The sequence below is a fragment of the Agelaius tricolor genome, unplaced genomic scaffold (genome assembly GCF_023055355.1).
Source record: "Agelaius tricolor isolate 1412-34295 unplaced genomic scaffold, bAgeTri1.0.p SCAF_14, whole genome shotgun sequence".
Classification (NCBI taxonomy): domain Eukaryota; kingdom Metazoa; phylum Chordata; class Aves; order Passeriformes; family Icteridae; genus Agelaius; species Agelaius tricolor.
The window spans coordinates 67,600-90,435 of NW_027269274.1; the positions used below are offsets into that span (position 1 = coordinate 67,600).

General features: G+C 41.9%; 1 protein-coding gene across 2 annotated transcripts in view; it reads left to right on the top strand.

The window, feature by feature from the left end:
* Positions 1 to 325: 325 nt before the first annotated feature.
* The window catches only part of FGD5 (FYVE, RhoGEF and PH domain containing 5), a 78,178-nt gene continuing 55,667 nt past the window's right edge, over positions 326 to 22,836 (top strand). For both annotated transcript variants that reach the window (XM_071439226.1, XM_071439227.1), the window contains exons 1-2: positions 326 to 605; positions 8,005 to 10,945. In XM_071439226.1, the coding sequence (XP_071295327.1) occupies positions 593 to 605; positions 8,005 to 10,945 (2,954 nt within the window). In that variant the 5' untranslated portion in view covers positions 326 to 592. The remainder of the gene's footprint in view (positions 606 to 8,004; positions 10,946 to 22,836) is intronic.

Sequence of the window (22,836 nt, forward strand, 5' to 3'; positions counted from 1 at the left end):
GTAAGGAGAGGGGGGGAGATGCAGGCGATACGGAGGGAGTAGAGAAAGCGGGAGAGGGGATGGAGAAGGGGCTGAAAGGGACCATGTAGAGCGCAAAGGGGGACCAAGGGCGGTGGAAGAGGAGTGGGGACACGAAGCGGGGGGGGGGGGGGGGGGAGGCACGCGAAAAGGAGGCCGAAGGACCCCGCCGCGCCTTTAAATATTCGCGCGCTTGGGCATCCGTGCCGCATCCATGTCCTTCACTCCCCACGGGGACCCCCGGACTCGCCCCGCGGCGGGCGCTGCCTGCACGCAGTCGGTCCTGCCCCGCCCGGTCCGGCCCCGCGCGCCGCCGGCCGTGCGGGGCCCCGGCGCCGCCACCGCCCCCCGACGGGCCGCGCGCGGGGCAGGGCGGAGGCGCGCGGCGCTGACCGCCCCCGGCCGGCACCGCCGCCCGCCCAGCCCGCCGTCCGCGTCCGGCCGTCCCGCTGCGCTCCCGTGCCCCCGCAGGGGCTGTAGGGCCGGGCGCGGCCTCGAGGGGCGAGGGCGGCGGGGCCCCCGGAGCCATGCGCTGAGCGCCCGGAGCAGCCGGCGAGCGAAGTTGGGGTGGAAGATGAACAACGCCGGTAAGTGCGCGGGCCCGCCGGCAAGGGTCTCTGCTTCTGGACATCTTTTCCCCGGGGCTGGCAAACGCCGGGCGGGCTTCCTTCCTTCGGCTCCCTCCTTCCCTCGGGCCGGCACATCCTATCACCAGGACAGACCCCCTGCCCAGGCACAGCTCCTCCGGGGCTCGCGTCCCCCTTCGTCCCGGCATCCCTCCTTCGGGGCCGGCAGGTTCTGGGCCGTGCCGCTGGGGCTGGCACCTCTCCCCTGGGCACCCTCCGTCCAGGGCCGGCCCTCCTTTTCCCCGCAATCCAGCAGGTGCTCAGTGGCTCCCCGAGGCTGTGAGTGCCCCGTTGCTTGCCCAGCCATTGAAGGATCAAGGGCGGGCGAGGTTAGGTGCTCCGGGGACAACCAGGCTGGCAGACCGGCGAGGCTAAGGGACACGGCTGTGCGCCCACTACTCCCTCGGACACACTCAACCGTTCACGAAGTTCCTAGAATATCTGCTGTGAGTTTCTTTCCAAGAGTATATTTTTGGGGGAAGGTAATGTTTTTTGCAGAATTTGCTCTCTAAGGGAAACCCAAACCCTTCCTCCTCCTCTCTGTTAACTTTTCAGATTTTTCCTTGATGGAAACTGGGAAGGTGAAAGAGACAGAATAAGGGAACAGGCATTCAACAGTTAAAACAGAAAAAAGAAGCCACTGGAAAATTGGGGCAAACTTTAAACTGTTCACCAAGACTCCAATTTTCAGGGATGAGGCATGTGTGTGAAAAGCATAACAATATAGGAAACAATTATTGCTAACTGGAATTATTTAGAAAAATTTAAAGCTCTTTCTAGAATTAAAGATGATGAGCAACAGATCTTCTTTGTTAGCCCTAAAAATTTCCGTTGTGTTTGCTTGCTCCAGGTAAATATTGCTGGGCACCTCACTTGCAATGTATGGGTACATCCTGAAGCCCAGAGATTTTACCGCTAGATACCTTGCCCTACAACTGTTCTGTGCTGGGAAACTATGATTCATTGTTTGCCAAAGCATAGTAACATAGGATTGGAAAAGTTATTTTCTGTCAAATCCAGCACTCCACTGTTGTATCAATGTGTTATACCACTCCTCTGAATTTAAAGCAAAAAGGTTCTTCTTCCTCTAGTAGTCCTAAAATCTGGTGATAGTTCCATTCTGTTTTCTGATCCTGGTTTGGATTCTGTCCCTCCCAGGAGACAAACTCATTTGAAAATGAAGCCATCCAAAAATAACTTCAGCAATGATGCTCCTACCTGTCTTTCTTCATCTCTCCATTATTTAAAACAGACCAGCTCTAATCTACTCCTGTTGTCAGTGGAAGTGCAGGGTAAGGAATATTAGATTAATCCACTAAACTTTATTAGTTTTGAGGAATGTAGGACTGAATGGGACTGCCTTCATTATCAAAAGCGGCACCCGTTGTTATTGCTGCTTTTAATAATTCCTCCAATTATATCCTAAACAAAAACTTTTCAGGTAGCTCTCCTGCTACTCCTGGTTTCCAGACCAGATTCAACACCATTTATTCTTGTGATTACATTGTCCTTTTGCTTAAAAATAGTTCTTTTCCTCTTCTGGTGTTTACCTCCAGGTTGTATTTATAGAGTGCTCATATCCCTTCTCAGCCTTTGTTTTGTATGTTTGCACAATGCAAGGAATGTCTCCCCCATCAGTGCAAAGCAGAACTTCCTACTGAATCTGAAGGAGAGGGATATTTATTAACTGGTACGACTTGGGCACCAGCATTAGGCTATCATTGTATTATAGTAAGTAATGCATAGCACCAGTAAGTAGAGTCATATGTGCAGGCATATATGGCAGCCTTGATCCCACAGAACTTAAAGTAATGACAGACTGAGAACAGGAAGGGAGATATGGATTATCCTCAGAGATGCAAAACTGATATGAAAAGATGAAGCAATCCACCCAAGGCCACAGGAAATCTGTGGTAAGAGACAAGAGACCACACCAGCTTCATATATAGGACCTTCTAGCCTCTAGTAATTTTTTTGCCAGGTGGTGAAATGATGTAAAATGAAAAGTGTACAGACATTAGACTCCAGATTGTTCAGAGATATAAGCAGACTATATATTCTTTCAGCTGCTACTGAAAGTGATATAGGAAAAAATGCTGTATGGACCTGTCAGAGAATTTTAACCATCTTCTTTGGCTCCCAGGAAGCAATATATGAAACAACCGGTTGTCTGCCTCAGTGTTAGGTTACTGTTGTGAAAACAGAGCCAAACTGGTAACATCGCAAATGCTTACAATTACATTTAAAAAAAATGTATGGTAGTAGTTTAGAACCAAGATTATTTGTCATGTACATGTGGTTTTTCGTTGCTAAGCCCACCAGGAAGACTAATATGTACAGTCTGCTAGAGACAGTGAAAAACATGGGAGAATTTTTAGGATCAAGATGATTTTGGTGTAGAAACATACCCTTTCCTGATTTTATTGCCTTTTGATTTTTTCCCCTTCTCCAACACTGTTTCATTGTGGAATATTGTGCTGTTGTATTATATTTATAGATGACTGCAGTAAAGTTGTATAGTAGCAGAAATTTGTAAGGTATTGATCTGATATCCCAGCATCAGAATGCACTGATCTGATCATAGAAGATGTGTTCCTGTAACTGTACATAGCAGCAGAGTGGGGTGGGCTTTGACAGCCCAGCTGTTAATATTGCAGCTATGACTTTTAAGATGATAAAATTCCTATGGGAATTGTTGGGACAGTTACTAGTGACTATAGGTCTATCTTCACACTATGGAGCCTTCTTGCTATTTGCAGAGTACCTTTGATCACAAGAACACATACTGATAGGATAGATACTTCTCAAAAGTATCAGGCTTACAAAGAACATGAAATACCATTTTCATAAATATCGGAGGCATTTAGGGGCCTGCTGATTTTGACCTCGTATTTCAAGTTCCTGAAGTCCAAATTCGCAAAAGCCATGTAAATATCTAATACCTGTTCAAGTCGAACTAGTACCTGAATCTGGACTGGAACCCCACTTAATAGCAAGACTTGCAGTCCTATATCATTTGAAAATCCTAGTCTGAATACATTTTCCATTTCAAGTGACTCCCATGCAACTGTTTCCACTTCTTATGTAATTTTTGTAATCTCAGACTTTTCTCCAGTAGTGTGAAATAAATGATGCACCTATATGCTGTAAAACAAAGAGAACTATTTCTGCGTCAAATATTGCACAATTAATAATATGGAAGAAACAATAATAAATGGAATGTTTCAATGGAAGAAGCAATATTAAGTGCTGGAAATAGAAGCAAGGCAGCGCTAAATGGAAATAAGGGCTTCATTTTTTAAATCAACAATTAATTACAGGATTAAAATATGGTGATACTAAGATGTGTAGTCTGCCTTTTGCTGACTTTAGACCAAAATCTTCTAGAAAATCAGTTTTAACTTCATTCTGATATAGCTATGTGAAATTATAAAGCTCCTGATCAGAGCTGAACAGGACTTTCTTGTGTCCTTGTCTGGATAGTCTCCCTCTACCTCCTATTTCTCAGATACTTTCTATCTGTGGATTTCAATCCCTTCTTCCTGGGCAGAAGCAGTGGCAGACAAGACTTGGTTTCTACCAGGATTCCCAGTTTGGCGCAGTCCCATCCCACTGTTGCAATATTGTCCCTTCACCTGCCCTGTCACTTCCACCCAAAAGCTCTGCAAATCCCTGAACAATGCATTTCTGCCCTCTGTCCTCAGTGCCTTTGCCATTTTAACAAATGTCTGAGTTGAATTAGTGCCAAAGGCATGGAGGAAGCACAGGTCCACAAAAGTTCGTTGGTCAGAAAAAGCTACTTTCAGCATCTTAAAAGAAGCCTGAACCGGATTGCAGCACCAGTCAAGGCTGGAACCAGTATATGCACTCTAGAGCTATGTACTTTCTTGAGCCACTAGCAGAGACCATGGCCCTGGGACATATCTACAGTATATCCAGGCAAATGTTAAACGTCAGTGTTTAGTTAGTTCTCAGTGGTGGTGTTTTGTAGGTATGGTCCCTTATAAACCCTAATTAAATTCTAGGCTAAATTTGAAATCCTAAATTTGAAATTATTTGAAAGTGGGCAGTTGTGGTATTTCTGGTAATACCATACTACAAAATATATATTGTTTCAAAGAAACACTTGAACAGTGAAGGCTGCATGGGTTGCTTGCTATTCCAGGAGAGCTATATCAGGTGACCTGCTAGACTACTGTTGACTGCGTAGAAACTTGGACAGGAGGAGACTAATGTAATTTAATTTCATATGGATCATGGCAGGAATTGAATTATGCAGGGTTGCCTCAAGGAAGGTGGGCAAGGAGAGGAAGCGGTCCTTGTCAGTACAAGGAAGCACTGAACAATAAGGGGAGGAGCAGGCTAAAGGAATTTGTATTCCCCAAGAGTTTCCTTTTAAGCACAAGGTGGGTGTGTCTCCCTCCAACATAAAATACATCCTAAAATAAACATGCACAATTATTTGGGAGCATACACATTACTTATGGTGCAATGTTGCATTTAGAAGTTACAGCCAGAACCTTTCAAGTGGCTCAGACAGCAAAGGAAGCAGAAATTGAAGCAGAATGAAATTGTGATAAAAGGCAAGAAGCTGTGGTTTCTTTTGTTTGGGTTATTTTTTAAACAAACGCTTGCATTCCTCCTGTTACCTCTTCCTCACACTGCCACCAAAGAAAAAGGAAAATTGTTTAAGGGGTCTCATGAAAGGCAAGATCAATGGACAAAGCAGTTAGGGAAAAAAAACTATGTAAGGGAACAGTAGTGACCAGTAGCTGGCACAAGTGGGTAGGAGAAGGACGTGACAATGCCTATTATCATACTATGAACAGGCTCCATTACCATAAGTTCTCTTCCAACAGCAGTGTTACTGAAGGTACCAGAAGGAAAAACTCAAGATTATTTGATCCTTTTGCTGTAGAAAATTATCACTGGAGGGAAAGTGGGTAATTGTTTAAGTTGCATTTCTTTTAAGTGGATGTCTCCATGGTTATTTTACTTAAAGGAAATGAGTTCCTGTCATTATTTTATTTCAAATTTGTTTATACGACAAAGCTTGGAAGGTCCCAGCACTCTCTAAAGTCCAGTCTTTTCCTCATTATTCACTGTTTTGGTACAGACACTCTCTGAAAAGAACAAGGATGAGAATGGAGAAACTTCAAGTTTTGTCATATTCCAGGAACAGACTGTTATTTGTATCCTACTCTTGGATATGCGTTCCTAGGAAAGGCTAGGCACTGCAGAAAGTGGTGTAGTACCTCCAAAATGATGGGATTTTTCTTGGAGTTAGTCCTGAAAATGTTTTATTATGGTGGTAAAGGTGTAAAGACTCAGTTTTAGCTAATAACAAATTCATTCATTTTACTACCAGAAAGTTAGTTTAGGATGTTCCATGATTTCAGTAACTAATTTAAAAATGTAAAAGGTAGCTCTCGCTGCGACACCAGGCTTACAAGATACTAAACCCACTTCTGTTGCCTCCCTGCTTTTAACTGGCAAGAGTCTCCAGTACTCTACAGCCTTCAACTGCTGCCTGCAAAAGAAGCAATGTAACTTCAGCAAAGGTGGAGTATTCAGCATGTAAAGCTTCTGATTTAATGGGCGGGGAAAAACGAGTTACCCATTTTGTGATTAGACAGACACCCAGCAGCCTAAACCAGCAGTGGATACTGTGAAACACCACAGTAACTGCAGACTAGTGAATACACAGTTCTCTCTCCCTCCTTTTTCATGAGTTAAGTCTCCCACATGCAGCTGGATAGGATAAAACTCCATATACAGAATAATTCTTAAGCGGTATATGCAATAAGGCACCTGCTTATAACAGATTTTTCATTCCTTCTGGGCTGAGATCACTGATTCAGTTTTTAACTTAGAGAAAATCTCTCTGGTGTCTCATAACTCTAGAAAGACTGTTTTCTGATTACATCAGAATGCCAAATTGTCAGCTTCTTTCTGTGTATCAGAAATTTCAGGAAGGTTAAGAAGGTCAGAAGAAACAGCCTTTTATATCTCCCAGAGTACAAACAAACAAATAGACCAGTATTATTTCAGTACAAATTACTCCAATTATATTAGGATAACGATAAGAAAAGTACTATGCCACCAAATATCGGGACAATCAGAGAATCTTTTTCAAGCAGTTTGCATTCAATATTCCTTTATTCTCAGTACAGTGCACAGCTCAGTTCTAACTGTCTGCACTTCTACGTATCTAAAGTCTGCATTTCAAAATGCTCTAAATACAACAGTACAGTAGCTACACTTTCTGAAGCTCGTACCATGATTTTGGATAGGATTTCACATAGGAACAGAGTCCCAGTTTTTGTCTTTTGAGATGCTGTTCTGTTATTTCTTGTGTGATGTGCATGAAGATTATCCATGAAGAAGTGTTTCTATCTTTGTAATGATGAAATAGTTTGTCCTATGCTTTTCTTTACAATGAAGAGCTCTCCTTTTTCCACCAGAGTGTGTAAATTAAAATTATAATTAGAGATTTCTGATTGCTTAACTATGTAATTATCTATTGATGGCTAGGAAACAGCAATAGGAGGAAACCACTTCTCCCTACTTCTTACCATCTGGAACCATTTGTTATGCTGGCTTCTTCACACTACATATTTTATCTCATAAAAAATTGCACCAGGGAGGATCCCTATTGCTGCCTACTTATGCAGTCTTTCAGCATTTCATTTAGTTTTTGAAGAATAATAATTTCAGGATCAAGACAGCTGGAAATGACTGTGGCAGGCAAGCTACTGAGTAAAATGGTGATATAGATACAATTTAATTCACATAGCTTCAATCTAGTTTCTTGCCATTCTGCTTGATTTCCCCTACATATGTGTCAGCACTACCAGTAGAAGTACAAGGCTGGCCTTATGTGAAATACATAACAATAAATGTATTTACATAAATACATTTAAAGTACATTTTGATGTTTAGAGAAGTTTGTACCTGCAAGGGATTCTGGCATTTACAGGAGGAATGGAGGATCTTCTGACTAAAGGGCTGAAGAAGCTGTACACTGAAAACATAACTTGAGTTAAACCAGTAACTGACTTCATGTTTTGGGTTGAAGTGTAATACATCCTTGGCTCTGCAGCTGTACATCTTTCCCCAAGTGTTAGGGCTGCATCTAGTTCAGTTCAGATGTGACCTTAAACTATGCTCACTGGACTAGCTACAGTGTCACATGGAGGGACAATCCATATGCTTTGCTCCTTCAGTTCGCTTTTCAGCTTTTTGTTGGCTGGACTGCTTCTGCATTACAAGTCACCGATAAAGTGTATTGCAGGATATATTCTGCTGACTTTAATAAGAAACCAAGATGACTGACATGACTTTTGTCTCTTTTCTCCAGAAATCTCAAAACCACCATTAGCACCAAAACCAAAGATTATTGGTCATCTTTCTCCAGCACCTGTCTCCAAATTTTCTCCTTCACTGCCAAGAGCTGATATTCTTCATCACCCGAACTCTCTGTCTAGGGGTCCCAAACCACCTATTGCTCCCAAGCCAAAATTCTCAGCTGACACTGAGGGCAAATCCAGTGTTTCTAACAACAATAATTTAAATAAATGTGCAAATGGGAAACTGCTGTGTCTTGGTGGAGAACTGTGTGAAGGAAACCAATGCAATGCTGATTGCCTAGGATCTGAGGCAGATAATGAATACATTGTATTTCCTGAAGCTCAGCTGCCCAGCAAAGACTCTAATGATTTGGAGCATGAGCATGATCAAAACTTAGATTCCTCTGTGGAAAATGAAGTCTCAGAAACTCCAGAAAAGGTAGAGAAGGAAGAGGATAACATTGCTAGTGATGAGAATACCAGTAATCAAGAAGTCTTCGGAGATGAGCTCTGTAACTCTTCAGATACTGCTGAATCAAGGGAACCAGACTCTGAGGAGTCATCCAGAGACTGTGACCAGTCCAAAGCACTTTGTGAGGAGTCATTAGATGCCCCAGACAGGGATAACAATGCTACCAGGAATGTAGATGAAGTTGAGGATTTTGTAGGTGATTGTACTGAAACCAAAAACAGGCAAGAAACTTCTTACAACCTGGAACTGGTGAAGAACAGTAGTGATTGTGAGACTGACAGTGATAACATTTTGAATACAGATGAGAAAGTAATGGATGATACTTGTAGAGATATCATTGCAATGCCACTGCCTGCAGATGAATCAATCCCAGCTTGTGAGAAGGTAGGGCAAGAGGAGGAACTGCCTGAGATTTTAGAAATGGCAGATGGGTGTCTAGCACAAAATGATGACTGCAGTGTGCATGCAGAGCTTGATTTGAACATGGAATGGGATTCAGAAAATGATGACTGTGCAAACCCTGACATGCTGCCTGAGGATGCCAGTGAAGAAACAGGTCCTGACTTAGAACTGTGTGGAGATGAACGCGGTGCCAAAAACAGTTTAGCAGAGTTCACCCATCAAGCAGCAGCTGAAGAGGAGGAAGTAGACCCAAATGAGCACAATAATACAAACACAGGAAATGCCAGTGATGGCTGCCAGATCGCTGAGAGGAAAAGTGAGAAGACATCAGAGGTAGCCTGTGAAGCAAGCAAAGTCTCTGGGAAAGAGGAAGAAGAAACTGTGAATGCAGAGAATATGGATGACGGGTGTCAGATTGCACCTTGTGAGAATGAATGTCACGAGGAAATACCTGTGGAACATTCAGTTGAGAATCTTCAGACAGAAGAAGCCTCTCTGCATGAAGATGGCATGATTTCTGATAGTCTACCTTGTAGGCCAGGGATGGAGCCAGAGGTAGAAGCTGTAACTGTTGAAGAGGATAATGAAGATACTGTGGAAGCCTCTAAGTCAGATGAGTTGCAACTCAAAGACAATGAGGTGGAAGCAAACAGCCTCAGCAAAAGTGTCCCAAGTTCGCCTGAAGAGGTCCCACTTGAGGACAACTTAGAAATCTGTAAGCATGGCAAAATTAATGTAGAATGTGGGACCAAATGTGTTTTGCGTGAAAATCTAGCAGTCCCTGAAGTGGTCATTGTGACTGATGAATTGGAGGAAAGAGAAACTAGCAGTGATTCCCTAGATGATCCTTATGTGCTTCCTGAAGAAAATGAAATTGTCCATGATGTGCAGACTGATTTAGGAGCTGATCACAGTAAAAAGGGTGAATTAGGCATGGATGGTGAAAACAACTTGCTGCCCATTGATCGTAAAAGTATTGTCACTAGAACACGATCTCTCTCTGGGAGAATGCCAGGCTATGTCCCAGAAACTGTTCCAGAAGAAACTGGACCTGAAACTGATTTGCCCTCTTCCCGAAATGGCTGTGGGACAGAAGACTTGAGCAATAATTCCTTTTCATTGGAAGGAAAACCAGTGGAAGCTAACAGGGCTTTACCAACCAAGTCAAGACGCTTTCTTTTATATCCTCGATCTTATTCTGTTGAAGGGAGAGAGATACCTATCTCTGTTTACAGAGAAAGTGATGTCTGTGTACTGGATGGTGTTAGAATAAAAAGGACAGAAGATAACTTGTCCTTGCCTTGTGTCAATGGTTCCTCAGGTAGTTTTTCCCAGCAAAATCATCTCTCATCATGTGGCATATCTACTCCATCCTCAGTTGTTGATATACCACCTCCGTTTGAACTTGCCTACATCACCAAAAAGCCAATCACTAAAAGTTCACCTTCCCTTTTGATAGAGAATGACTCACCTACTAAGTATTCCAAGAAAAAGAAGTCTTCTTTTAAGAGGTTTCTTACTCTAAAGTTCAAGAAGAAAAGTGAGAATAAAGTTCATGTAGATGTTAATGTTTCTTCTTCAAGGTCCTCATCAGAGTCCAGCTATCATGGGCCTCCTAGGCTGATGGAGCTGGAAGGAAGGAGCCTAAGTAGCTCACCTCAACTAAAATCGCATGTGGGTAAGCTCCGTGCATCTGAGTCTCCCTCAGCTGTTCTTTTCTATAAGGATGGTAAAAGAAAAGGAACGCTCAAGTCCTTCAGCAGGAGTGTGTCAAGGGTGGAGTCCTTTGAGGACCGGTCCAGACCTCCTTTCATGCCACTGCCATTAACGAAACCTAGGTCTATTTCTTTTCCCAATGCTGACACATCTGACTATGAGAACATTCCTGCTATGAGTTCTGACTATGAAAACATACAAATTCCTCCTCGGAGATCCACCAGAGCAGGAACCTTTACCGAGTTTTTTGAAGATCCCAGCAGGGCATTATCTGCTGCTAATGAGAATGATGGCTATGTGGATATGAGCAGCTTCACTGGCTTTGAAAACAAGCAGCAAACCACAGACCAGGAAACAGAAAGGTACTGTAATAAATTATTATGTAAGACCTGCTAGCCTTGGCCAAACAAGCAAGGCCTTCCCTCCTAGGTATCCTAGGCAGATTCTCCATGTTGGCTGACTTACACCCCTCTCAGGAAATGCTTACAAGAAAGATTGGAAGAATACAAGATAAGCCTTTATCAGTGAAAAAAATAAAAGACATCAAATTAATTCCTTACTTTGTAAATGAATAGTGGATCTGGATCCTATGATTTGCAGGCAGAAACCAAAGAATATTCAAAAATATTTGGTTTATCCAGTGGATCTAATTTTTGTGGCTGGCAGGGGAAATGGGGAGAGTTTGCTTTGTTCTTCAGTAAGAAAGGTTTCTCACTTCTTGACTGAATGAAAAGAGAGCCTATATGCTGGAAGGGGCCCTGCTTCTTTTTTTAATTCCTGTAAATTTCTCAAAACAATAATATATACAGAATTTATGTTTCAAAGTCCATCAGTTAAATATAGACCAGAAAATCCCAAATCATGAACTAATCAGACTGGACATTGAATTTTAGAAGTTGCTTTAAGGACTGTCATGGCCCTTGGACAGAGCTGCTAAATTATAAATGAATTACATACTTCTGAAATCATATGCACTGCTAACATTAATAACAACCTTTCACCCCATTCCATCAGGTTATTTGCAAACATGAAAATGTCTTTTTCAAAGGAATGTAGGAGCAATGCATTCAACACCTTTGAATTTGAACTTGCTGTCAAATTATAGCATACAATCAGTGGAATGCAGAGATGTAAATAAGAAGAGTGTTTTCTATTAAGTTTGTGTTTAACAGGTAATGAGATAACAAGGTGCAAAGCAAATGAACGAAAAGGAATCTCTTTAATGCAGTTGCATTTTGTTAGAGCTGTATGAAAAAGATAAAAATCTTAGAAATAAGGTTTTCATGCCCATTTGCATCCATCATTCTCTCAAAGATTTAATATTCGTGTTTCTTTGCAACATTTATTTTTTCTGCTCGTCTCTCTTGTCATTGTGGATAGAACAAACCATGGGCATTTCACAAACCCCTCTTAGGGTACTTTGGATTTAGGGAGTAAAATAACTTTTCTGTAACACCTCTGAATGAGTCTTGCAAACCATTTCTAAGACACAAATGATGTGGGGTAGTGAGTGAGACATGGGAAAGGAGATTGCATTAAGGCTTAAGCAGTGGATCCAAATGCACCTGAAGCTGAGGGGTGTGGAACACAGGCCTGTGGTTTAGCTCTTTGGAGACAGTGGCTGCCAGCAGTATTGGGAGCTCCAGTGATGCTGACACAGGGACATGGTGGAGTGCAATGCAGCTTCACAGCACACACCACCACATCTGCAGAACAGCAAAAGCTACATTACTCACTTGCTTTCAGTGGTTTGCATTTTGCCCAGCACACTGACATTCGCTTTTGAAAAAGCCGCACAGCTCTTTGTATCCATGAAACAGCACTCGTTGTAGGTAGTTCTTGAAGAACCAAGTTAAAAATATTAGGACTACGTCAATTGCTGTGACTTGGGCCCATTTATGAACTTCCTGTGAAAGCCTGTAGTTTCAAAGGGAGAGCCAATCCAAACTGGTTCAGGAAGTCTCGAGGTCAAGGCATGAACATAATCTTCAGCCTGCTGCTTGTTGTGCATGTAGTTTTTGCCACTGGGGGTGAAATGAAGGCTAGGCTCCTGTACAGCTCCTTTATCAAGATAACCAGGGTGGAGGGGAAGAGCACCAGGCATACATAATTACTGCTGAGATAGCTATTATTTGCTATATTTTGTCAGCATGTTTTGGACAAAGACATGCCTGAAAAGCTTTGATGAAATGTAAATACACATCCCATGTACATACACATGCAGTGGCATAACAGACTTGAAGAAACAGTGTATGGCCTAATTGTAAAGCAAAGCAAATTGTACAAGCAGGGGCACCTATTTATACATGCATACATGATGTATGGACATGGATGTTTTATTTGCTGCTAAAGTAGTTTGGCCTAAAATGCCTTGCCATGGATTTAAGATTTCTAGTAAGAATCAAACATACCTCTACAAAAATGGCATAAAAAATTTCTTTGAACTGCAGCTTGCTCATATCCAGAGGCTTATTTCAACTGTTTGAGAGTACAAGTGTCTTGGATTAAACCCTTGCAATACATGTTTTTTGAGACAATGAACTTCTTTTTTGTGCATTCACCTGTAGAGCACTTGTGTTAAACATCTGGTTTAACATCTGGTTTACCTTATGGAATTGCTACATTTTTGATGAGTAACAAAGTTCAATTCTTCTATCACACTTCAGAGAACAGAACATGAGTGTTATAAAAGATTATTATAAACCAGGAACCTTCCCTACTGTGTATGACTGGGGAACAGCAGGGCAAGAGGGGACTTCACAGAAACTCTCTGATGAGAAGATTCACTGTTTAAGTTTCTTGCTTAAAAGGACAGACATTTGAAGTGTGCTGCTATGCAGTCATCAGGAGAATCCTAACAGCAATACCAAGATTTTAATCAGCTCTGAGAAACACAGTTGTAGTATTACAGAATCACTGGGTTGGAAGAGACCTTCATGATCATTGAGTCCAACCCATTCCCTGACACCTCAACTAAACCATGGCACCCAGTGCCACATGCAGTCTTTTTTTAAACACATCCAGGGATGGTGACTTCACAACCTCCCCGGGCAGACCATTCCAGTACTTTATCACCCTTTCTGTAAAAACCTTTTCCTAATATCCAGCCTAAATTTCCCTTGATGCAGCTTGAGACTGTCACCTCTCGTTCTGTCAGTTGCTGCCTGGAGAAAGACTCTGACCCCCACCTGACTACAACTACCCTTCAGGAAGTTGTAGAGAGTGATAAGGTCACCTCTGAGTCTCCTTTTCTCCAGGCTAAACAACCCCAGCTCCCTCAGCCATTCCTCACAGTGTTTGTGTTCCAAGCCCCTCACCAGCCTTGTTGCCCTCCTCTGGATGCACTCAAGCGTCTCAACATCCTTCCCAAACTGAGGGGCCAGAACTGGGCACAGCACTCAAGGTTTGGCCTCACCAGTGCTGAGTACAGGGGAAGGATGACATCCCTGCTCCTGCTGGCCACACTATTCCTGATACAAGCCAGGAGCCATTGGCCTTCTTCACCACCAGGGCACACTGCTGGCTCGTGTTCTGTTGGCTGTCGACCAGTACCCCCAGCTCCCTTTCTGCCTGAGCACTGTCCAGCCACACCGTCCCCAGCCTATAACGCTGCAGGGGGTTATTGTGGCCAAAATGCAGGACTTGGCACATGGACTTACTAAACTTCATGTTGTTAGTCTCTGCCCATATATCCAACCGTCCAGGTCTCTCTGCAGAGCCATCCTACCTTCCAACAGATCGACACATGCTCCCAGTTTTGTGTCATCTGCAAATTTACTAAAGAAAGACTCAATCCCCTCATCCATGTCATCAATAAAAATATTGAACAGAACTGGCCCCAGCACAGACCTCTGAAGGACACCGCTGGTGCCTGGCTGCCAGCTGGATGCAGCACCACTCACCACCACTCTCTGGGCCCATCCAGCCAGTTCTGAAGCCAGCACAGAGTGCTCCTGTCCCAACCCTGGGCTGCAGCTTTTCCAGGACTGTGCTGTGGGAGACAGTGCCAAAGGCCTTGCTGGAGTCCAAATAGACAACATCCACAGCCTTTCCCTCATCCACCAGGGCGGTCACCTGGTCATAAAAGGAGACCAGGTTGGTCAAACACGACCTAGCCCTCCTAAACCCCTGCTGGCTGGGTCTGATACCCTGGCCATCCTGTAGATGCTGCATGATGATAGTCAGTATAAATTGCTCCATTATTTTGCCAGATACTGAAGTCAGGCTGACCGGTCTATAATTACTAGGATCCTCCTTCCCACCCTTGTTGTAAATGGGCCTCACATTGGGCAGCTTCCAGTCATCTGGAACCTTGCCAGTAAGCCAATACTGTTGGTAAATGATGGAGAGTGGCTTTGCAAGCTCACCTGCCAGCTCTCTCATCACCCTGGGATGAATCCCATCTGGTCCCATAGATTTATGAACATCCAAGTGGCTCAGCAGTTCTCTGACTGCATCCTCTTGGATAATGGGGGGACCGTTCTGTTCCCTGGCACCCTGAACCAACCCAAGAGGACAGCTGTCCTGGGGACAAGCCATCTTCCCACTAAAGACTGAGACAAAGAAGGCGAAAAGTACTTCTGCCTTCTCCTCATCTGCAGTTACTAAGTTCCCTCCCTCATCCAGTAAAGAACAAAGGTTGGTCTTACCCTTCCTTTTACCATTAATATATTTGTAGAAACATTTTTTATTATCCTTTATAGAAGTCACCATTTTAAGTTCAAACCAAGCTTTGGCCTCCCTAATTTTTTTCCTACATGCTCCAGCAGCCCCCTTATATACTTCCTGAGAGACCTGACCCTCCTTCCAAAGATGATACATCCTCCTTTTATTCTTAAGTTCCTTCAAAACCTCCTTGCTCATCCAAGCTGGGCATTTAACTCGTTGAATCATCTTTCGGCACAGAGGGACAGTCTGTTCCTGTGCCCTCAAGATCTCTGTTTTGAAACTCACCCACCTTTCCTGAACTCCTGTTGCATCAGATGGGCACAGAGGATGGCCACTAGAAACTCCTGGAGCCTTTCACTCCTTGGATAAAAGGTGCAACTGAAGCAATAGTTACAGCTAAAGCACCTGATTGTTTTTTATACAGATGCAACCTACCCCTTTCCTATGACAATTAATTCAGGTGAACTCTGGCCCAAAGAAAACCGTAAGGCTACACTTGTTTCTGTCCCAACAAAGAGCAAATGAGTGGGAAGCATTCTAGTTGCTTCTAGATAATCAAAATAACCTCATATACAAGGAATAGCTGTGAAAGGAGAAGCAACACCAAATTTCCAGATGTTTCTGACATTTTATAGAAAACATGGGCAGAAAAAAGACACACAGTTTGTTAGCTGGTTTTGACCCGTACAACACCTGCATATCAAGACTTCTCATCCCAATGAGCAGTTCAGTTACCATACTTTCCTGTTTATGGTAAAACTCAAGGAGAATTTTGTCAAGAAGATAAAATCAACTCATGCTTTGTTTTTTCTGCTTGTCCTAGCTAGAGCTGCTCAGTACAGAGGATATCCAAACAAGATAACACATGTTCAACGCAGTTCAAGCTGTCTATTGGCTCACTGCTATGTATGATAATAACAATGTTGCTGACATTACCCTGCATTTGTAATAGAAGCAAGCTATATCTATACTGGAGGCAAATCTCCACAAAGCAGGCTTTGAGCTACAGAATCAGCGTAGATTTTAGATAGTTGATTTGGGAAAGATTTTCTCATCCTTTCTTTTTCTTGCTTTCACAAGAAAACAAATTCTAGCTGCTGATTCCACTCAGTTCCTAGTTCTCTACTTCTTAAACTCCTGCTCTGTGACTACACTAAGCTAATATGCAAGCATAGCATTGATGAGAAGTTTTACAAGAGACAGAATTTTGGTTTTGTAGGTCTAGCATTTCTCAGGGCTGGTGATATATTAATGTTTATTATGGCAGTAGAGGTCTACTAATGGGGCTTAGCTCCTTTAAAGACCTGTACAGGTCAATTGTAAGGAATTTTGCTGACAATCATTTAGCTGAAGAGAACCAAAGTGATCATGAGCATTGTGAGAGGTTTTTAAAAGAAACATAATTTTTTTAAAAATTGCTCATAAAAATCTCTACATAGTTTTTTGGTTTGTATTTTTTAAATGTCAGTATGAAACATGCTGGGCTCTAGATCTTGTAGATGGGGAAAGTCCCATAAAAATGCTGTCACAGAGGGAAGAAGGATCAGGGTCTGAGCCTAGAGACAAGGAAAAGAGACATTGCCACTTGTCATCTGGTGAATAGGATAAAAAATAAAATCTCATGAGCTTTCACCACTTCTTGAATTTTGCAGCATAAACCTGAAAGAGAGCTTTGTAAGTTCATTGCAGAATAAGGGATCCCAGTACTATACTTGACTTCAGGCCATGCACAACCTATTGAAAATCTTGACAACAGCCGCAGCCAGCTCTGACATGAGTCACGTTTTTATTTCTGTTTACCTGAGCATTGTCTGAATTGCAGCAGGGAATTTGAAAGTGACAGTGGTTAATGCAGAACTTCAAGCTGCTCATAGACAGGGAACAGTCTGCTGGAGATAACCCATTGCTGCTGGGCAATGGGGCATGCTTCACCTTGCGCTGTCAGGCATTAGAGACAGAAAATATTAAGTGCTCTTGGATGGCAGAGTTTTTCTAAGAAGCACCTCTGAGAAGTGTCTCTAGACAGTATCAGTAATGTCATATTAATACCAAAGAATGAAAGATTTTAATACATTGCCTACAAGCAGGTATCAATTTTCCAGCAATTCCGTGATTGCTCTCCTCTTTCCTCATATCTGTGGAGCTGTTTGTCTTGGTTCATGTTGGGGATGCAGATGTGTAGGGACAGTATAGGTCATGAGAAAGCCAGTGTGCTCCCCAGCACAGCTTTGCATTGCATATCACCATCCTGCATACATAGCACAGCCTCGGAGAACTGCCGCTACTCAGACACGATGCGCTAGATCTCACCCTGGCTTTGTTGATGAGAAATCACAGTCTCATATACCTCCCAGGAAATAGTCCAAAAACCTCAGCAGATGTTGGCTTTATTAGTAGATGGACTCCATTGTGATGGCTATTTTAATTATCAAATCACAGTGCAGAAAAGAAGGAATGTGTACACATCGCCCTCTTCATGTCCTGAGGGCTTTTATGCCTGGGTTGACTTCTCTGTCTTCACTGTTTTCATTAAATGAACCAGAAATACATTTCAGTGGGATTAGACAAGAGGAGAGAGTCTGCTGTGCAGAATTGTCCTGGATGATGATTATGGAGCCAGAAGTGATATTGGTGTGATTTAAGCAATGCTAGCACCATGCAGAAAGAAAGCATGTGCTGCAGACAGGGTGATGAAATGTTTGTAATGGTCAGACCTTTTACTGTCAATAACATGGCATGTTATTGCATGCCTTGTTCTGTGCCTAGCTTTCTCCTCTCCCACCCCTACTAGGAGCCTCACTGAGAAGATTTATTGAAGGAGAGATTGCACATTAGAATGCTGTAGCCTTTCCAGAATCCACTGCTCCATGATGTGGGGTATATCTCTAGATTAGATTTGCAGCAAAAGCAACAGAATGCTATTGCATTTTAAATGCAAATCCAGTCTAGTATTTTATGTTTTGTTTTGCCACCCAGCAAAGTTATTTATAGTGCACAACACATTTCTAATTATTCTTCAAGAATTCTTCTTTTACAGGACCCAAAGAGGGGTTAATTTTAAAACTCCCTCTAAAAATTTGGTGTTCCTGTGGCACACAACAATTAATTTTATTTTAATCGACCAATTAGAGTTAATGGATGGAAGAACATATTTAAGAGATGCTGTTTGTTTTGCCAAGAACCCTCTTAAAGAGCTTATAAAAGGATCCTTTCACTTGAGTAATTGGCTGGATTAATTACATGCTATCCATTAAAAGCCTAGAGCAAACAGATTTAGACCTATTGTTAGTGAGCACCTTTTGGTGCTCTGACTCATGCTACCCCAGCTTTATCAGTATCACAGGGATACTCAAACTTCTTTTTCTCAAAAGAAATACAGCTAGGTGCTGATGAACTGAGACAAGAGATAGTTGCATATGTCTGCTGCACAGTCTCCATCCAGCTATTCTCAGCTGTCCCAAATTAAGTACCTCTTCAGTCTCTTGGTAGTTTGTCCGTATGCCTTGAATATGTTCACTAAACTTGGATATTAACCCACTGCATCCCCCTGATAGGCCCTCAGGGCAGGTGGACCTCATCAAGGATAGCTAGTTTGGTGTTTCTGATGAGAATTTCTTATCCTCTTACATTTCAGGTCTCAGTCTGCATTCTTAGTTCTGAGAGTTGGCTAGAAGAACTCAGAAAAGATTCTTCCTTAACACACATGTCTACAGAAGTAATGGACTGCATACAGTACAACACAACTTTGAAGTCAAATCTTCTGGTCCTTAAGTAGAAAAGGGCAGTATGTGAGGTAAAACTGGGCACCTCAAAATCTTTCCTTCACTCTTTCTACTTTCACATTGCTAGCCATAAAAAATCCAGACACTGGCAGTGAGATAAAACTACATCACAGTGAATACATCCAGGGCAAAGGGACTCAGTGAGAGTGACATATATTAAGTTGTCTGGACAAGTAATTTGTCTTGCCATTTGATTGCAGTTTTAAGAAAAAACATTGCTTCAGTGGCTAACAGAGAGATAAAATATGCATGCCTAATTGAAAAGTCTGAGAAAAAAGCCCAACAAAATAAAGGAATTCTGTAGTTCATGACATTTTTCTGATTGTTTCATTTGCAAGTAAAAAACAAATAGATACTGAAGTAAATTCTGAACTAAGCCATATTTTTGAATTGCAGAATTAAGATGGTTTCGATTTTCCATAATTATTTGGGAGAGGGGCCAGAAGTATTTAATGGATTCATCTCAGCCAAATATTACAAATCTATGTCATTTTTAATAATTCCAAAGCTGATTTTCCAATTTAAAAAAAAAACCTCAGCCAAAAAGTACAGCAAACTCTAATTTTAATCTGGGAAATGAACCCAACCTCTTAGAAGACAGAGGAGAGCACTTTGCTTCAGCCCTACAGATTAGCAGTTAAGCTCTGTTTCTCTCCTTCTGGAAGTACTGTTTTAACAACTGGCTGAATCTCTGAAATGCAAGAAAACTGAGTTCACTTGATCCTAGCTTCACTGCATTTTTCCCTGGTTTGTCCCCAGGCTGCATGGTGTTGATAAAGCAATTGATCCTGGTAGTACAGGGAAATAACAACTCGCCTTCCATCTTAAGAGTCCTGCAGGGCAGAATGGTGTTCATTATGTTGAACTTACTGTGAGTATTTTCCATGGAAAGTATGGAATAATGAACTGGCAACAAAATGAAAAGAGAACACAAAGACTCTGGTATCAAGTTTTAGTGTCTAAATTACACTGCCAAAAAATAAACAAAGTAATAATAATCAGGAACATATTCCTAATCACCAATCTATGATATGTGCCATGTTAACAGTTTCATTTTGTGAAATGTATCATCTTTTTCCAAGAGGATCCAGGACTCATAGTCAGAAGGACATTAGTAAATGTGTCATAGTTGGAAAAGTGAAATGGAATCTGGATGATAAATGACACTATGCCAGATACTCATGTGGGGTACATTTGTACATCTGAGGATGTGAACAGCAATTTGTGATTTGACTGCCTTGATGATTTGTGCTAGAACGAGCTGAAACATTTTCCAAAAGGGAAACATTCACAAAAGAATTGTATGTGAAGCATACATCTGTTTTGACAGAATTTAAAGGAACTCTTATATGCTGTAGCCTAAGATATAGAAAACCTAGTCTCTGCTTCTCACAGGTCTGCTTTTCCAGATCACTTTGAGTGATGACTTTGAATCAGCCAGCAGTGGTAATTAGATTATGAGTTTCTCACAACCCAATGCCTAAAACGCCAGCCACAGGGAGAAGGAAATACCTACAGGTTTTGGTCACAAGACCCAAAAATGGACACAGTCCTGTTTCATTTCTAGAACGTCTGAAATAATGTACCTTTTCAGGTACAGAAATGTACCTGATGTACCCAATGTACCTTTTCAGGTACAGAAATAAATTCCTACACCTCAGATGTTGCAGCAAAGAAAGACAGTGGTCTCCTGGTCAAGTTCTGTATGAACTGAGCCAACACTTCAGACTTTGCAGTAATCAGAGTTTTGCATTCTACATTCTGCCCTCTTGGGCACTCTTCTACTGCTGGGTCTGAGAGACAGATGTTGTTACTGCATTGAAAGGGATCTCTTAAAGCCATACATTACAAGTGTCATTTCCATTTTGGAAATGGCAATTACAAACCAAGGGTGCCCTCCCATTCCTAATACCAGTTTTGAAATTCCGTGTTCTGCCCTTATTCTGCTATGTGTGTAACCAACTGTTATTCTACTTATGCATGAATGAAATTTAATTCAGCAATACTATAACAATGCTTAGAGATAATTCTTGTATTAGGACTCATTATTGTACAAGGTGTTCGTAACTTCCCTTCTAAACAAGGTACTATTTGTAAGAAATTAGTATTTTGTCTGTCATAGCAGATTCAGGCTTTGTAAAGTACTGGTGCTATGTTACTTCTACTTTTCCTAAATTTAGAAAAAAATATGCTTTTTTGAAAAGAAAGAAAAAACCCTGAAAACTGTCATTACCGGCATTGGTAGTATCATTTTCTCTGTAGTCTAAATGGCTCTAGGAATACTAATCTTAAGTCTTTTCCCAATACAACTCTAAAAAAGGTTTTTAAAAAGGCAGTGTTCTCTACCACAAAAACTAACGCCTCTGTTGTCCGCCAGTTCTTATGTCTTTTGGAATCAGATGCTAAGAATTCAAATTTCTTTTAATAAACAGGTCACTAAAAAGTCTGTCGGCAGCAAATGATGATTGATTCAAGTTGAATTTTGTGTTTGTGTCTCACTGACACAATTCCCAAGCTGGCATCCTCCTTTGAGTTTTCACAACTATTATCACTTACAATTGTGTTAAACTGGATATTCTGAAAGGATTATAATGAGTTGCATCCATTTGCTGCTATGATGATCACATTTGCCTAACTGACACCTAATCACATCTCATCCAGACTAGATTCCAGAAGCAACAATGTAATCCTGGTTGTACTCTTGAGTTTCAGGACTATTTGTGCAAAAGTACAGAGCAACTGCTGTAGTGTACGGACCTAGATTCACTAAGGAAGAGGACTTGTAAAGATATTCTAGTTCTGTGTAGTTCACTATAGTCAATAAGCTCCTTGTGCAGGTATGAAACATATCTGGATCAGATTCTTACCTATAAAATTTTAAACCTGTTTATTATGCTTGTTAGATAGCAGAATTGTCCACCAACACAGAACATCTCCAGGGCCAGGTTTGTGTGTGCCTTGGTTCTGCTTGGCTCCATTTGCGAAACTCCCACACGATGATTGATGCAGATCTTTTTCTGAATTGTCCATCTACAATGTTTTTATGAATTCTAATTCTTTGGGAAAGTAGTACTGCTTAAATCTTTCATTATTGCTGTTCTTCTCCAGTGTGTGCCTTTGTGCAGAAATCATCAACTTGGCTGCCTGAAAGCCACTGACAGTCTACAACTCAAGAGCCCTCACCACCAGCAGAAAGCAGCAATACTAGCAAGCATGACTGTTAAATAGTTCCAGATAGATTTCTGCATCTCAGTTTGGCCATAAGAATGAAAACACTACTCTGTGCCTTAAGCATGGGCATCATCCTGGGGTACCCATCCCTCTCTCTTAAGGACAAAGTGAAATCCCTTTTAGTTTGCAGTAAACAGAAAGAAGAGAAGTAAAACTGTGCCTCAAGGGAGATGGACAAAGTAGCTCTGGTTTAGACCCTGACAGGGATCCACAGTGTCCAAAGCCTTTGGTCTAACCTGTGCTCTAAACGTGACATTGCTTTGGGATTACCCACTTTACACAACCGATTGCCAAAGCACAAAGTTGAGAAACACACCAAAGATCAAAACAAATAATTGTAGTAAAGCAGTGGTTTCAGCTTTGCTTCCCAGACAGTGGTCTCCCCAGAGAGGCGTACTTCTCATATTCTGAGATGACTATCAGGTGGCCAGCTGAAAGTCACTTCTAACTTATATTTTTTCCTTCCCTTTATTAATGAAGTTCTAGGTGGTTGGCTTATTCTGTCACTGATTTATAGAGAGGAATAAATCTTACAGAGGGTTGTGTGAAATCACAAGGTCTTATGCTGCTCA